The 16421-nt window shown below is 48.1% G+C and overlaps 8 protein-coding genes across 8 annotated transcripts; 4 read left to right on the top strand and 4 right to left on the bottom strand.

Annotated features, from left to right (window-relative positions):
- Window positions 1-622: 622 nt before the first annotated feature.
- On the top strand, window positions 623-1650 carry N7469_001637 (uncharacterized protein; the record flags this gene model as incomplete). Its single annotated transcript, XM_056640557.1, has 3 exons — window positions 623-752; window positions 793-1058; window positions 1147-1650. The coding sequence occupies 3 exons, from the start codon at window positions 623-625 to the stop codon at window positions 1648-1650; spliced, it is 900 nt and encodes a 299-aa protein (XP_056506314.1).
- Window positions 1651-3684: 2034 nt separating this feature from the next.
- On the top strand, window positions 3685-4113 carry N7469_001636 (uncharacterized protein; the record flags this gene model as incomplete). Its single annotated transcript, XM_056640556.1, has 4 exons — window positions 3685-3759; window positions 3868-3906; window positions 3976-3999; window positions 4033-4113. The coding sequence occupies 4 exons, from the start codon at window positions 3685-3687 to the stop codon at window positions 4111-4113; spliced, it is 219 nt and encodes a 72-aa protein (XP_056506313.1).
- A 414-nt stretch (window positions 4114-4527) lies between these two features.
- On the bottom strand, window positions 4528-6426 carry N7469_001635 (uncharacterized protein; the record flags this gene model as incomplete). Its single annotated transcript, XM_056640555.1, has 2 exons — window positions 4528-6135; window positions 6196-6426. 2 exons carry the CDS (start codon window positions 6424-6426, stop codon window positions 4528-4530), a joined length of 1839 nt encoding a protein of 612 aa, XP_056506312.1.
- Window positions 6427-6679: 253 nt separating this feature from the next.
- Window positions 6680-7372, top strand: N7469_001634 (HD domain-containing protein; the record flags this gene model as incomplete). The annotated part of the gene is made up of 2 exons (XM_056640554.1): window positions 6680-6716; window positions 6771-7372. The coding sequence occupies 2 exons, from the start codon at window positions 6680-6682 to the stop codon at window positions 7370-7372; spliced, it is 639 nt and encodes a 212-aa protein (XP_056506311.1).
- Window positions 7373-7714: 342 nt separating this feature from the next.
- Window positions 7715-8340, bottom strand: N7469_001633 (HIT family protein; the record flags this gene model as incomplete). The annotated part of the gene is made up of 2 exons (XM_056640553.1): window positions 7715-8215; window positions 8278-8340. The coding sequence occupies 2 exons, from the start codon at window positions 8338-8340 to the stop codon at window positions 7715-7717; spliced, it is 564 nt and encodes a 187-aa protein (XP_056506310.1).
- A 521-nt stretch (window positions 8341-8861) lies between these two features.
- N7469_001632 (Mob1 family protein) lies at window positions 8862-10388 on the bottom strand (the record flags this gene model as incomplete). The annotated part of the gene is made up of 2 exons (XM_056640552.1): window positions 8862-10112; window positions 10161-10388. 2 exons carry the CDS (start codon window positions 10386-10388, stop codon window positions 8862-8864), a joined length of 1479 nt encoding a protein of 492 aa, XP_056506309.1.
- Window positions 10389-10720: 332 nt separating this feature from the next.
- Window positions 10721-12209, top strand: N7469_001631 (CobW family GTP-binding protein; the record flags this gene model as incomplete). Its single annotated transcript, XM_056640551.1, has 6 exons — window positions 10721-10847; window positions 10918-11001; window positions 11055-11066; window positions 11125-11221; window positions 11275-11785; window positions 11850-12209. 6 exons carry the CDS (start codon window positions 10721-10723, stop codon window positions 12207-12209), a joined length of 1191 nt encoding a protein of 396 aa, XP_056506308.1.
- Window positions 12210-12766: 557 nt separating this feature from the next.
- On the bottom strand, window positions 12767-15848 carry N7469_001630 (uncharacterized protein; the record flags this gene model as incomplete). Its single annotated transcript, XM_056640550.1, is given in 2 exon segments — window positions 12767-14731; window positions 14742-15848. The coding sequence occupies 2 exon segments, from the start codon at window positions 15846-15848 to the stop codon at window positions 12767-12769; spliced, it is 3072 nt and encodes a 1023-aa protein (XP_056506307.1).
- Between the last annotated feature and the right edge of the window lie 573 nt (window positions 15849-16421).

Genomic DNA, 16421 nt, shown 5'->3' with positions numbered 1-16421 from the left:
AGATGAATGCCAAGAAGCCCCAGCAGGCAGATTTTCACCAATCACAGTCACGGTTGGCGGCTCGTCATCCATGTTGCGCCTTGGCATCTTGGCGATTGGTAAAACATCGTAAACTACAGCGTGGGACAATTCTTGTACGACCTATTTCCAGCACAATTTCACAAAGATCATAATGAATGAAGGTATCAAAGTGCAAGTCTTTAGTGCCAGCTTAACGCCAAGTATCCCTTGTGAAATTCGCCTACTGAAGGCTTCGTGAAAAGGCCTCGAGCCTCCATAAAAGATGCCAAGGGCTCGGCATCTGGGCGCCTTGGCAAGAGAGTCTGCAAACAGCTGGTGTCTCCTCCGCTGCTGCCATGGCTTTCCCTGGCCCTTCCGCCGTCTCTCCGTCTTATAAGACTGCGTTTCCGCCCTGGCTCTTTCCCTGACCGTTTCAAAGGGAAAAAGTTGGCTCGTCGTCTTCCTCTCTCACCACACACCACCCCCTTTGAAGCACCTGGAAACGTGCCCTTGGGTAGGGAAAACCATGCACGTTGAGCTTTCTAGCCCGTAAGTCGCCCTCTGTGCGCTTTGTACGACATTCGACTGCTCGCCCTGCTCTTCGCCTGCGTTCCGGCTAGCCATGCGGTCTCCGGAGATGTCATATAGTCCAGCCTACCATCAAGGCCAGGACCCTCTCGGCATAAGGAGCAATTCTAATCGCGCCCCTCCACCCCGTCGATCTCCTGATCATCCCGAGCCGAAACATACAAGTTCGATTCGCCCTCTCTTTCGAATCAATACCTCACGAAGTGAGCCCCCGTTCGTCTGGCCCTCGGGGATCTCACGCCTACTCCCCCGAGGCCTCTCGACGGGCGTCTCGAGTAGAGGAAGATCTGACTGTGACTCGAGTTGTCGTGCCCAGCGGTCCAGCGCATAAGGAAGAACGAAGCCGCGGAAGCTGGGCTGACCAGCCCTCATTGATGTCGGGCGAGCAATCGACTACCTCGCGCAATCATAAGCGCACGTCCCCGGACGACAATCGGGCCGATGACAGTCAGGATGCACTACTCATGCTGGTAAGTCTTGCTAGGAGAGAGACAGAGAGCGAGAGAGAGGTTATTCCTTTTTAATTACCGAAGTATATTGACCAAGTTGATTATATAGTTCCGACTTTCTATTCCCGTTCCCCTGTACTCCTTTGCTGCCTGCCTCTATACCTGCTGTGCACTTATCTTCGCCATCTTGACGGCCCCTCTCCGTCTATGTTCCCTATCAGCATATCTCCGAAATACCACTTTTCTCTCTCAACTCTGTGACCTCCTCTCTCCAGTCCTTCACATCCACGAACGTCTCGTGTGCATGCGACCTCCAATATCAGACCGCTCCTCTTCAACACAATGGATTCGCTCCGATATCGACACTGAACCATCAGAGATGGATAGTTCGATTCGAGATTATTCCGTCGGCATGTCCATTGTTGTTCTTCTACTCTCTCCATTTCTCAGTATCGCAATCCTCCTCCTAGTTTGGACCGCCGCTTTCTTCTGGGTTTTCACCATGATGATGGGAAATCCAGACGGAACTGAACGCAAGGATGACGGTCGTGCGGCTGTCATTGGCGTATGTAGGTGGTGGAGGACATGGCTTGCTAAAGCCCGTAACTCATAAGGGCACGAGGCTTCACCCCTTGTACCCCACCTAAATATGAAATCTTCCCCACCGGGAGAAGAATGATTACATCAGTCTCATTCGGACCACGACAAAACGGTCTTCATTTGCACCTTATTGCACTGATCCAAATCTGTGTCGAATTCCGATAAAGAGAGACAAAGATACGCAGAAACGAAAACCTCATCATCGACTTGATACCTTTACACCTTCCACCTGCCGATATTACTTTCTGTCTCTAATCGAGGCTCATGATTATACACCCATATTTTATTCTGATACAAACGGAGTTTGGACTCGGAGTCTACCTTCACGAATACTTTTATTTGCTCCTCTTTCATGGCGTCTCTTGGATGTGGGCGCATAAATACTCACCTGATTTTCCTGTTGGCTTCTGCCCCCTTTGTCTATTTTATATTTGGTGGGCCTATACTTGTCTTTATCTCCTGCTTTCTTGCAGATTATTGTGGAGGGTGCAGATAACACCAGCCTGTACTTTTATGTATGATGCTTTTCAACTGCGAGAGACGGGGAGTGTATGCATTCCTGCGTGAATAAGCGTGAATTGATACCCTGTTCCTTTGGTTTACTATTTCCCACCACATAGACATTTCAACTGTAAATTAGCACAAATTTTTTTTATCATGTTAGAGACTGTCCTATAGGTTCCGTCCGAATTAGGGCTGGCGAGATCTATCGGGATAGTATAGCTCACACCCGATAAGCTCTCAATGTGATATATCACATTGAGATCTACCTCGTCCTCGCTCGCACTCGTTTATCGTGATGAATTATCGATGATGTTCACATTGTGACAATGGCGTAATGTATATGATATTGCAAGAAAGATTTACCTCTACATTCTTACATAGTAGATTTCATTCCCCAATCCTATATTGAAATACAGTAGTAAGGATTTTAACTATACCCCAGAAATCCCTGTCAGATTGTATTGTATGCCTCAACAACGCCACAATGTGAGTCGATACTTGAAGATTACCTAGTAGTTCGAGAGACGCCGATTCCAGCCTTCTTAGCAAATATTATAACTGCCCTACCGCTGCTTCCATCACCACTTGTTCCTCTCCGCTCAGTGCAAATGTTTATAATTTTCTTCAAAAACTGTTCAGATAAGCTTCGCCTCATCAACGTCAAATTGAAGCCTCACGTTCTCAGGAATAGGGCAAAGATTTTAACCATTACATCCATATATGTACTGCATTCTAGGAGCTACGGTACCCGCTGCAGATCTGACTAGCGCCGTCGATCTTTCTTCAAGAGCACGAGAAGATCATGCACAGTTTGCACAGTATGTATTTCCCTTGGCTGCATGAATGTGTTATCCAAATTTGAGTCCAGCTACTGTATGCATGGCCTTACGTAGCGTGCTGTAGAATTATCTCATGAAGCTAGACTACCCCTACCTATGTAAGTCACTGTATTCTGTATTTTGGGCTGTATCATGTTCTATGGGTATAATCGATCATGTAAAACCGGGGGAGTAGGTAAGAGATTGGGATGATTACTTCAATAGCCACCGTCTTGCTGAACACTCTCTACATATGTACATTGCATATAGAAACTGTTTTCGCTATTGATGTTAACAATAATAGCTCAATCTTATCTCTATATCACAGGCTGTGGATATATGGAAGCTGAGAGCCAGAGAGTAATTGGTGGCTTCAAAATTTCCCCCATACGTGCTGTATATTTGACCCCTTACATATCACCATAGATCGGGCCCGCAAGATCCACCTCTATATTCAATTCCAAGGTTCAGCGATTCAGCTATCAAAAAAAGAAATGAAAAGGAACTTGAGCTTGATATTGCAATCCTTTTGTAGATCCATGCGCGTTTTCGCTATTTTGTTTTGCTTTTTCTATCCCTTCAAAAGGAGAATATACAAAAAAGGCCCTTTCCACGACCTTAGCAAAGTTCATTTCATCTCAAGATTGAGAAATCTCATACTATACACGCTTTTTACAATCTGAACAACTCATCCGCCACTAAATCTCTTCCACTTTCTCATCGTTATGCGTCTCATCAGTCTTTGCCTTTCCCTCATTATCCCAGCGGCGACGGCTGCGGAATGTGCTGGGCTTGGATCGGTAAGAAAGCTCTTGCTAACCTTCCATGTTTTCAAGCTTCGACTGACACGTAAAATTTCCAAATAGTGGGCCACTGTATATACCTACAAATAATATGGCTCAATCAAGGACGCCTACATTACGAAAGTTTGTGACTGTCCTGCAGGGGTAAGTTTCTCTTGAGCGACGAAGTGAGGGGAAAACTAGAAAGATTTATCGTACTGATGATCCATATAGACCAAGGAAGTGGATATTTATCCTGTAAGACATCTTTCGACTTGAAACTCTTTGTAGAACCACACTAATGAACGGGAACAGTCCCAGAAAGTGCAGGAGAGATTGCTTCAGCTCGGTGCAGCTTGTCTAGCTTCTTGATTCAAACCTTTTGACTGGTGAAGCTTGAAGCTTGTATGATCAGGACAAGCGGATATTTGAAAGGAGAAATGGTAGGAATATGAATGGTCCGATTATTGATCGTGAAGATCTTAGCATACGATGCTCTGAGTAGTACTCAGGAGGTAGAGTTTCCAGGAGTATATTATATTCGCGTTTATGAGGGGCGGGACTAATATTGCAGGCCAGCCTCGCCTAGACAAGACTCCAATATAATGTAATAGCAGTACTATTGGTGCTTGCAGTGTTGGGATCCTACGTTAGTTCTTCATGCAAGATAATAAAGCCAAGTTCATAGAAACTATATGTATTTACCGCTAATCGGACATGTGCTGCTCTCTCACTTCATAATCGTTACTGCGGGCAGCGACTGCGAAATGCTGTCAAGGGTTGGATTCATAATCTTCTGACTCGTTGCGTAGCCAAAGGAGAGTCCGCAGCATCCACCTCTGCATGATCATACTTCAAATCGAAGTCCTCATCCTCATCAAAAGAAGGGCTCACATGTACAGCCGGAGAGGAAACAGGACTAAGCGCAATACGTGGTCGAGATTTGAAAACACTCGCGTAATCTGCATCTTCCTCGAAAAGTTGATCATGCGGAGTGGATGCGCCAGAGCGAACGCTAGTCGTCTGAGAAGATTTCCGAGGCGTTTCGAATTGATTAACTGGGAATGAAGGGCGGGGACCGCGGCGATGGGGTCGAGGGTTTTCGTGGGAAGGTAGAGGCGGGATCAGAGACATTGATTTGCGGGTGCGCTCGACTAGTGTATGACTCTGTTGTTGTTTGATGGGTTCTAGGTTCGGATCGAATTCCTGTTCTTGTCCTTGATCCAGGTCTAGATCCAGGTGGTTGATGGAATGCTGGTCTGGAGAGAGACGGAGGATTGGAGGCGATGAATGGAGATTATCTTGATAAGTACTTGCATGAATTTGCGGTGGACTGAGTGCTGGAGGTGGGGCTATATCGACATGATCGTAAGGAGATGGTGGAATGCTCTGATGAATTGGTTCTTCTGGCGAGACCAATGGCAGCGGCTCTAATTTTGGAGACTGCCTCGTTGGAGCTTCTATTTTGCCATTGATACGAGCCATTGCTTCGCCGACAGTCGAGATGAAGGATTGATCCGTTTCTTTGAGCGATCTTTCACGGTCTCTAGGTTGTCGCACAGCTTTCGATATGCTGGCCACCGTCATTGCCTGGTGGTCTCGGAATTGTGCGCGAGGCTCGGTAAATTTGGTACCCATAGCATTAGTACTTTTGTGATGCTCGTTCCGGAGTGAGTCGTTAAATTCATGCCACCCGCGCAAGCGACTTCGCAGGCGCAGGACACGAGCCTCCAAATCTATCACCAGGTCGGATTTCGCGTCTCCACCAAGACCACGTACACTGGATTTTTTTGCCTGTGTCCAGGCCTGAGAAAAGGGAAGCTCCAAGAAAGTATCTGCACTGCTGTGAGATCCACCATCGAGTAAAGCAAGAGCCCAATCTTCGCTGCCCAGCCAATTTGTTCGAAGTTCTCGGGAGATTCCTGCTTGGTCTACTTTTTCATGAACGGGGACCCGAACAGATTGAAGATCGGCCCGCCGCGTAAGCTCTTCCTTCTTATCATCCAGAAGTTGCGAAAACTGCTCATATGTTTCCTGCACGCAGGCCCGTCGATCCCCTACTGCGCCAAGGGAAACCTGGTGGGCAAGAACCAGAGGCAGTAAATTCTGGTAGTCCGTCGGAGAGATCGCTGAAGCAGTAGCCAGTTTCATGGCCGAGGTCCAGGGTGTGTCTATCGCAGAGATAGCAACCAGTCTGCGGAGAACAGAAGTCGAGAAGACAGCCAGGAGCTCGTCGAACTTCTCGCCTTTACAATCGTCCAGCATTGTCTTGCGGAGGATCGTCTCGCGTCCGAGGTCGCCATTCTTCTTCAATTCGCCAAGAGAGCGAAACAGAGCGGCGCGAAGATTCACGGACTGCAGAGGTTCTAGCGGGGGGAAGAATGGGCGGAGTCTCTAGAGATATGAGATTAGCTATAACTCTCGATAAAAAAGACATTGAGACAAGCTACGGACATTCTGAGCATATTCAGGATCCCAGATTGTGAACAGATAGTAAAGAGCCCACTCAACCAAGCGAATACGCTGTCGTTGATTCTGAGACGAGGGAGACAAGTTGCGGAGAGTGATGTCGGGCCAATCTTCACGTCGATCCAGCTGAAGTAATTTGAGGTTTCGAATGAAGATTGTCAAATGTGGAGGCGATGCCCAGTCCAGGGGCTTTGGCCTCGTGGGCCTTGTTGCCATGAGGGTTGAGCAACAAGAAATTGAAGTAGAAGTAGAAGTAGTTCTCAGGGTGGAAATAAAGTCAGGCAGTAAATAGTCCGGAGTGGGCGCGATAAGCCGCTATCAATTCTCCGCCTTTCGATTCTGCCGTCGCTTTCAGTTGTGCCCAAAACACTTTTGGCTTTCACGCCGTTTTCTTCTTTCATCTCTTCTTTCTTCTTTTCTCCCTCTACTATAATCTCCTCTCTCTTTACTCCCTATACTCTTTGCAGTCATGGGGTCCGACGCTTCTTCCTGGACTCCTCAATCAGGTAAGCCAGAATACCATCTCACTCCCAACAATCTCTGTTTCTAATCTGCGATAGTCCTTTCAACTCTCCCCCACCCACCAGAAGAGAACACTACCTCACCTATCCCTTTCTTTCACCTACTTGAACGCCTAAAGACTACCAAGCGTGAAGGCTGGCGCCGATTTGGAATCAATGGCGAGTCGATCTCCGACCACATGTATCGCATGTCGATCATGACGATGTTTGCCCCGCCAGAATTGGCATCCCAACTGAACATCCCGCATTGCACCAAGATGGCTCTCGTTCACGACATGGCCGAGTCACTGGTCGGCGATATCACCCCCGTCGACGTGCATATCACCAAGGCCGAGAAAGCCCAGCGTGAAGCCGACGTTATGGAATACATTACGACTTCTTTACTCGGTAAGGTTCCCGGAGGGGCAGTGTCGGCCCAGGAAATCAAGCGCGTTTTCGAGGAATACGAGGAAAATGTTACCCTCGAGGCGCAATTTGTGCATGATATCGACAAGATGGAATTGCTTTTACAGATGATCGAATACGAACGTTCCAATGATGTGGATCTGTCCGAGTTCCAGCATGTTGCCAACCGCGTTCAATTGCCGGAGATCAAGGTTTGGGCCGAACAAGTGCTCAAAGAGCGTCCGCAGCGCAAATGATCGATTTCTCAGTGCCCAGCAGAATAATTAGACCTCTGCTCACATAAGAGAACATCCAAGGCGTTTTGTTGATACCCTCTTTCTCTTGTTAGATTGAGACTTTGGAAGTTTCCTAGATACCATAGAGAGACTGGCTTAGTTGGGACCTGCTTTACGAAGGATGCATATGATGATGAATGACTGCACATGGCCTTGCGGGAATAATAATGAGGTCTTTAGACTTTATCAATACATTATTTATTTATTTATTCATTCGCACATAATATCTATCCGATCAGCGAAAATTGGGGAAAGAAGTGCATCCCATAGGATGGTGCTATGTCGAGGTTCGTGTCTCACCACTCAATCAAGTGGCTCGTTCTCCATTTCTTTCGCCAGAACCTCTGCTTCAGCTTTCATCTCCTCCGGTCCACGCGGCTTACGATCCTTATCATCAACAACAGGGAATTTTGTCCTTGTAGGCGCACGCTCTGAGGATGCAGCAGCTTCTCGAAATACTTTCCCCACGTCACCCTCTTCCCCATCTAGCATATCATATATAGCATCCGTGCCACCGCGGTGGTCCAAATCCGCCGCTTTGCGTGGAATAATATGGCAATGAACATGTGGTACACTTTGTCCTGCATTCACACCATCCTGCACGGCGATATTAAGACTCGAAGCACCATGTATCCTTTCAACCATCCGTCCTACGCGCCGAACGGTCAAAAATAGATCACTTGTTTCAGCGGCAGTAAGGTCTGAAACTCGGGGAACAACACGACGAGGCGAGACAAGAACATGTCCCGGTAGAATTGGTTTGAGATTGACAAGAGCGAAGGTAGATGGTGTTAGGTAGAAGACCTAGGTAGGATTGATTGATTAGTTTCGAATCGGATTGAATGGGAGTTAGATGTGCAAGGTACCTGCGGTGTGACGAGGAATGGACCAAAGTAAATTGGGGCAGCGGCGCCTTTCAGCGCCGACATTGTTTCTGGGGAATCGGAGGACATGTGGAATGATCAACAGAGCGTCAACGAGTTGGGAGTCCAAACTTGCCTGAGATGCGCCTGCGCCATACTTCACCGCTTGAGTACACCGCCTACGTAGTGTTTTCCTCTTTACTCCGCTGTATAGTTAGTTGGTTGCGTATATAGTTAGGTAGTACTACAGTAGGATGAAGATCAGATTAAGAGATGGGATGATAGCATTGATCATTGCACCTAGAGACATCATACAAAATCCCAATTCCTGGAACATCGTGATATTCAATAACAGCAAATAATACAATTGGACGAGCCCAGCTGGACATCAACAAATCTTCAGGAGAAGGGTATCATTGACATTGATCACGAGAAAAATTATTGACCATGAAAAATGTCCTGAGCTATATTACAAGAAATAAAATCATCCATCAGGGCTAGAACAACATAAGAGGCCTCAATAAACATATCGTATGAGCAGAGAAAAGGCAATGTTGGGAAAATGAACCTTGAGAGCCACAGCGTACTTAGGATTCCGTCTTTGGCTCGGTCTCTGTCTCCGGTTCAGTTTTGGCCTCTTGATTAACAGGATCAGTCGTCACATCGTCGCTTTCGGGGAACTTCTCGGTGGATTCTGCGGCTGGTTTCTCTTCGCTCTCTTCCACCTTTGTCTCTTCCGATTGCTCCACATCTTTCTCTATAGTTTCGTCTGCGGGTTGCTCAACGAGTTGCTCGGCCTTTTTCTCTGCATCTGCAGACGAAATTTCTGAATCCTTTACCTCCCCTGCTTCCTCTGCCGGATCTGCCTCTATTGGCTGCTCTGCGGTAGCTGCCTCTGCCGATTCCACGGGAGTCTCAGAGGCCTCCTCGGCAGCGATCTCGGCCTTGACAGGTGATTCGGGCCGGGGCTCAGGTGAGTCTTTCAAAACCTCCCGCAAGGATGCAGAAGCTTGAGCAACATCCTCATTGTCCTCCGCAGCCTCGGTGATGGTTCCAACGTGAGACCCAGTGGAAGGACTGTGCTTGTGTCGTCGGGTGGTAGTAGAAGCGTCGAGTGACGGACCCATTCCTTCCAATGAGCCGAAAGGATTTCCCCCTTCCTTGCGCAAAATTGTCAATCGCTTTCCTTCAACTGGCTCCGTTACCTGAGGCTCGGTGGTATCAACCCCTTCCGCCTCCGGGGGAATAGTGTAATTGTCTTCTGGGATGAGGCTGAACATGTCGCAAACCGTCTTGAAGAAGACATAAAGACCATCGTTATTCTCGACATCCCAGAATACATTTCGGTGTTGGAACCAAGCATGTGCGAAAATACGGTACAGGCGACGGAAGATGTTGGTTAGATGCCTCATGCTTGCTTGTGGTCCACCAGCGGTCTCCGAACCCAGTGTCAATCGACTAGGGAAATATTTTGGCGAAGTAAGGGTATTCGTGGCCCAGTCCAAAGTATGACAGCAGTAGTCGATGGCGCAGCAGGATTTAGGGGGTTCGTGGACAGCGCAAAGGTATTGCCATTCGGATGCCCGCATCTCAGGACAGGTCTGCGCCGAACAAGGCGGATCCTCCGCGAAAAAGGCAATGATCAGATTATTAACTTTCATAGTGAGGAATCGACAAAGTTCATAAAGCCAAAGAGATCGGTCAACGCCCTCTGGTGGTTCGGCGAGTTGAATCGCAACTTGGTGGGTAATCGGGACCACCGTGTCCGAATCCTCGGGTTTCGTGAAGTGATGGTATAAGGCCATGAGATGTTCCTGAAGCTGAAAAGGAGAGTCGAGCTGGTACTATTAGTATTTTAGAGATATCAAGCAGAAGCTTTTACATACCTGCGACAAGGGGATCAGCGGCGGACCAAATGCCATGTTAGCCGCTTTGCTGCCCGGACGAATCCTGCGCGTCGAGCCATCATCCGTCGCTGCCACGCCTAGAAGTTGTTCTGCATCATTCCCGAAAGACTCGCCGACTGAAGGCGACTGAGGGCCGATTTGGACTTCTGTAAAAGGAGGAGGACTGGGGAGGCGTGGCGAGCTAGACGGGGAGGATGCGGTAGTCATGGCGCGTCGAGAAGAGGGTTAACAAAGACGGGGCGCGCGAGTAAAACGAAGGGAGAGAAACCGAGCAAAATTAAAGAGTGAAAGGTAACTCCGCGCCCTCAAGCGTTTAAAAAGTGAGCATGTCCTAAAGGATCAAGAGGAAATGGAGTCGGAGCTGGCTGTTTCTTTCAGGTCGGCCGTTGCGATAAGCAACAACAAATGACCGCCCAATGCCCTAAGCCCTATTTCGCCCATCTGGGAAAAACAACGTCATCTCCGCATCTACGTTGTTTTTGCCTACAAAACGGACGTGAAAGCCGATTCATAGAATAATTACAGAAGCGTTCTGCATGATGTCGACGAATATCGAGGATGATGAGGCGCCGCCTGATCTGGTCGATGTATCGGCCATGCCTGCCGATCAGACAGGATCCAGAGAGGAGGAACCGACAGCCCGAGTTCCTATCACGCTTGTAACGGGTATGGCTGGGGTGGAAGCAGAAAGCTGAGAACAGTTCAGAGGACTAATTTTGATTACGGAATCTTGAAGGATATCTTGGCGCAGGGAAGACGACCTTGTTGAACTATATCTTGACCGAGAAACATGGCAAAAAGATTGCCGTGATCATGAATGGTGAGCAAATGCGGAGGCGATGCAAAGATGATATGATAACTAATCGCGCTCAGAGTTCGGGGATTGTAAGCATCAACACAATCATGCACATCAACTGTGGAATTGGATCTCATTCCCTCATAGCAACGGATATCGAGAAACCCTTAACCGTTAATAAGGGCGGCGAAGAAGTCACCGAGTGGATGGAAGTCGGCAATGGCTGTATCTGCTGCTCAGTCAAGTAACGACTCATTATTCCCTTCCTTGGCACTTGCAATGAACTAACCCTTGTAGGGACACCGGCGTTATGGCCCTTGAGTCTCTCATGGAGCGCAAAGGAACGTTCGACTACATTCTCCTCGAGACAACAGGTCTCGCCGACCCGGGTAATATAGCCCCAGTATTCTGGATGGACGAGGGACTTGGCAGTTCTATCTACCTAGATGGAATCGTCACCCTCGTCGACGCAAAGAATATCCTCCATCTCCTCGACGAACCAACACCCGAGCAAAAGGCAGAAACGCATAACGCAGAACATGACCACGGCTCTGGCCCTGTATTATCAATGGCACATATGCAAATCTCTCATGCAGATGTGATCATCCTTAACAAGACAGATCTAGTTACCCCTCAAGAACTGGAGGTCGTTAAGGATCGCATTACGGCTATTAATAGCGTGGCTAAGATCCACGTTACAGATCACAGTCGAACTCCACAAATCGAAGGTGTCGTGCTGGATCTACATGCGTATGATCATCTCGCAGATTTGGATTTCAGTAAGAAGGGACATAGTCATATGGACCCGGTACGTGGTTCCTCCGCCTTCCTGCAATCTATCTCTTACTGTAGTTAGTACTAAATCGCAACAGGCAATTTCGACAGTAGCTATCACGACTTCCCCAATTGCCACCGACAAAGTGATAAAAGTGGATGAATGGCTACGGTTCGTTCTTTGGGAATCATCATATCCAGTGCCCAGCAACTCGAACTCCGATGACCACCCTGTTGATTTCGAAATTCATCGTTTAAAGGGTATTCTCGTTCTAGAAGATGGTTCTACCCGCATCATCCAGGCCGTGCGAGATGTCTTTGAAATCAGGGACGCAGAGCCAGCGAAGGAAGATGGTACTGGTCCGACCCAGTGCAAGATCGTTCTAATCGGAAGAGGTCTGGGTTCAAGTGTTGAACCGTGGAAAGAGAGCTTTGAGTCATACGTTCGAAACAATTGAAGCCGAAGAGCTCATAAATGATGCATTACAAGAAATCAATTGGAATAATACAGACGTGTCAACCAAAGAGAGCTAGTAATCAAATATATTCAAACAGCCCTTAGAAACGCCAAACAGTCAAAAGCCTCCAGTAGAGAAAGAAAAGAGCAAAAGACCAAAACAGAAAAAAAAAACACAACACAAAAAAAAAAATGGCTAAAGGGAACCAAGCAAGAGAAATGAAAAAAAAAAAATGAAGAGAGAAAAAATAGCATTAAAACAGTGTTTGGGTCAAATCCGCCAGGGGAATACATAAGGGCAAAAAAAAGGACTTTTGAGGGGACGCCAGATGCTCGCCGGCTCTCGCTATAGGCACGTATGCCTTTGGAAAAAGCAGAACTTGAACGCGACAGTGACGGATGATGAATGTACAATCAAGAAACGAAGGGGGTATCGAGCGTGTACTCCCCAAGTAATTGGGGCCGTGTCAGATAAAAATTTGGATCTGGGTTTGCATGCTTGTCGAAAAGAGCTCCCGCGAATCGGGGTAGCTTGGCGCTTGAACGCTTGGACGGAATTCAAAAATGATTGATGGGTCTTTCTCTAAATGCGGGATTTATAGGTAATTTGGATTCAGACAGGGAGGGGGTGAGTCGGTGGATGGGTGATGGTCGTGATGGTATCTCAAAATGCGGTTGTGGTCTATTTCCCGACTCCGATGGCATGGTATTTGGCTCAAGGGTACCCATTGCAGGGTTGATAGGGAGTCGGGATTCGAACAGAAAGGAGACGAGATGATCGGAAATCGTTCTTGGTTGAACAGGGTCTATGTCGCGGGCTGGGTTGGTCGTGGAGGCCGAAGGGAAAGACTTGCGCTTTGATATTTTCAATGCCGGATTGATAGGCAGTTGAGATTCGGAAAGAAGGGTGTTCACTTGATGAGGAGTGATCGCAGTCTTATCAGGAGACGGACTGCAAGATTCAGGCTTTGTGGGAGCGAGAAAGGGCGCGGGAGTGGCAATGGCTGGGTTGATTGGCAATTGGGAATCGGCGAGTAGGGAGATCAGTGAATGAGAAGGACCAGGCCGGATAGCAGCGAGGTTCTCATTTTGTCGAATACTGCTCACGTCAGGAGGAAACAACTTTCGCTTGGAGATAGCTGGGTTGATTGGTAGAGCTGAAAAAAAGAGCGATGTCGACGACTCAGGTGGTTCAATGAGTTGTGCATTAGAGGACTCGTTCTCGACGGGAGCAGGTTTAAATGTCTCTTCTTTAGTCATATCAAGCCCATTCGATACTGGCTCGCTTGCCGTGGTAGAATTGAAAGAAAGACAAGATGCCTCCATGGGTATGGCTTTGGCCGCTGCCTCATCGCCAGAAGGGAGTAATCGACAACCACCAGCCGATTCATCTGAATCAGTACGAGACTCCCATATTTGTGACTGCGGATCCGTGGCTGCTGGACTAAAGCCATGACTTGCTGTATTCTCCCAGACAGATGGCACAGCGTTTTGCATTTGACGACCTGTAGGGAATTCCGCGGTGGGTTCTGGAAAGGGAGAATAAGAGGCTCCATTCCAGTGGTCATCTAGACTATTGGCTTCTTGGTGGTTCAATGTTGATGCAGACGAATGCCGAGATGGAAAGGCCATTCCATCATTGGAGTCAGCCAGTGTGACTGTCGATCGTTTAACCTGGTCTGGATGGCCGAGAAACATGGGCGGAGGAATACCAATGTTCTGCGTATTTGGACACTTCAGAGGAGCGTATGGGTTGTTAGGATTCGGCACAGTTTTTGGGGGCGGGTGATCGACGAAATTGCTTTTTGCGAGAGGCATGCCAATGGGGACTGTGGTCCGGAAACGAGCAGTCGACTGAGGGAATAGATAGGAAGGGAAGAATGAGAGAAGTTCTTTGGCGGATAATCTGTGTCGAGGCATTGGACTCAAACAGATGTCCACGAGTCGTCGATAGTAGTCCGGCACATCCACATCAAACCCGAGAAACAATGGACGGGGTTGTCGTTCAGGCTCATCCTCCTGCATTGCCAACGCCCAGAGCGTCATACCAAGCTGGTATAGATCTGTTTTGACGCCGATATACATCGAGATGCGTTGGTTGCTTTCGATCTTTTGAGCGATCTCGGGAGGTTCCCATCCAACAGGGCAACCTCTTCGATTGATATCGATGATTAGAGCGTTGTCATCTGCGTCCACAACGATATTTGATAATGTAAAGTCGCCCTGAACATATCCCGACTCATGAATCTCGCATAAACCCTGAACGATTTGTTTGGCCCACCGCTCCCGTCTCGCAAAGGAAATTTGACCTCGCTGATCGTACAAAATGTCTACCAGAGCACCTTGCTTAGCATAGCTAATGAGAAGGCCCTTCACTTTCTGGTGATGCTCATCCACCACAATGCCCCCGACTTGAATCACACTAGGTGCGCCTTTCAAGGCATGAAGAGCATTGATCTCATAGAGAAATTCATCGACAGTATCGGGACCAGGAATTTCTTTCTTGATATAATCGTGACCCCCCTTGTTCGACCTTGTAAACGAATCCCGAGAGATGCGAATCGAAATGCAGTTGGGTTTCGGGAATGCAACGCGCGCCTGCGAGATGACCGATACTCGAGATGGGTGGGTAGGGAATGATTTCGTTGACGTCTTCGGTAACATGAACATGGAGACGACCGTCGAGAGTTTCGAGTTTCAAATTTGTGACGGTGTCATAAAACTGGATGTCCGGGAGAGAGTCTCGAATAGACTCGTAGATCCTCGCACTCTTGTCTCGTTGATACCGAAGCCCCTTCAAATCGCCCTCAAGGGAATCTGGAGCTGCTCCACGGTAGTCACAAGAGATTGTCACTCGTCGCCATTGGTAAGGGGTCTCAACGTAGGTAATGAAGAACTTCTCCCTCTCCGAACGATCACGGAAGTGCATGCTCAGATTCAAGATCCACCGATTGTCCAGATCCATCTCGATAGTATCCGGATCTAGACCTGGAAAATTCTCCTCCTCCTGCGCCTCGTCTTGCTGCTGCTGCTCCTCCCCTTCCATCACCACCTCATCCCTTAGCTCAAGGGGTTCTGCTACCATAACACCATCCTCCCAGTTTGCACGATAACCAATCTCTTCATTTGTAGTCAGGGGCTCATCAACCATGGTAGCTGGGGTCGGGCCGAGCCACTGAACCTCAGGAGCGGACAATCGTGGACCCGTCGGTGGTAGTGGAGACGGGGATCGCTGACGGTTCAGGGGACTACTGCGGTCGGCAGATTGGGCGCGACGATGTTCGGTATTGAGAGGAGTCAGACGATCTTGACGTTCGGAAGGTTGACGTTTAAAGGGAGTCGATCGAGGTAAGCCCACTCCCACCCGACGAGACAATCGACGGGTCAAATTATCATGTCGAGAGCGTGGGAGACCGTCGACCGAAGCGGCTCGACTGTGTGGGGGAGAGTCATTGGAATGATTCGAGCGATTCGAATCATTTTGATGATTATTGTTATTATTGTTGTGTTTGTGATCATCGCGGCCCAGCCATCGTCTCAGGCCTAATTTATGCCACATGCTCTGCTTCTTCAATCCTGTCTCGTCGAGTAGACCCAGTCGCGTTGGGCTACAGTTGCTGTTGGCAAGGGAGATGGCCATTCGGCATCATACACACCTTTAGAGTCCACTGGCCATAAGAAGGGGAGGGGGGACCAGTGATGACTCTGGACTCTGAACTCCTTAAGAAGGAGAAGGAGAAGGATAGGGTCGAAGTGAAAAGTCTCTGTCACAATAGAAAAAAAAAAGAGAGATCACAACAAAAACAAAACAAAAAGGTGAAGCCTGACTCGAGATATCCACTCCTCGCCAAGTCGAGAGAGTAAATGAGTCACTCAAAAATTGGTATAGTTAGAGAGATTCCTCTTGAAATCTCGAACTTCTCTCTCAAGCCAAAAGGAATGGGGGTAAAAAAAAGCCGTCTGAATTTCAGGTCAAGAATCAAACGAGTCACACAACGTCGGGCTGCAATAGGCGTGGCTGGGAGGGCTGGTCCGTGACAAGATGAGCATGAGGGAAAAAGGCGGTGCAGGAAAGAAGAGAAGTCGGTCAAGGAAAACAGGGAGAGAAATCACCAAATAAAAACCGAAGATATTTAATTCTCTGAAAAACTGTAAGAATGTATCGCGGTGGGTGAAGTTGCAAGTGCTCAAATTGTGCTTGTGGGATGTTCAA

This window comes from Penicillium citrinum, assembly GCF_028827155.1.
Source record: "Penicillium citrinum strain IBT 23319 chromosome Unknown utg000001l:1.0-4955037.0:1.0-4956770.0, whole genome shotgun sequence".
NCBI lineage: Eukaryota > Fungi > Ascomycota > Eurotiomycetes > Eurotiales > Aspergillaceae > Penicillium > Penicillium citrinum.
This window is presented reverse-complemented; position numbering and strand designations above follow the sequence as displayed.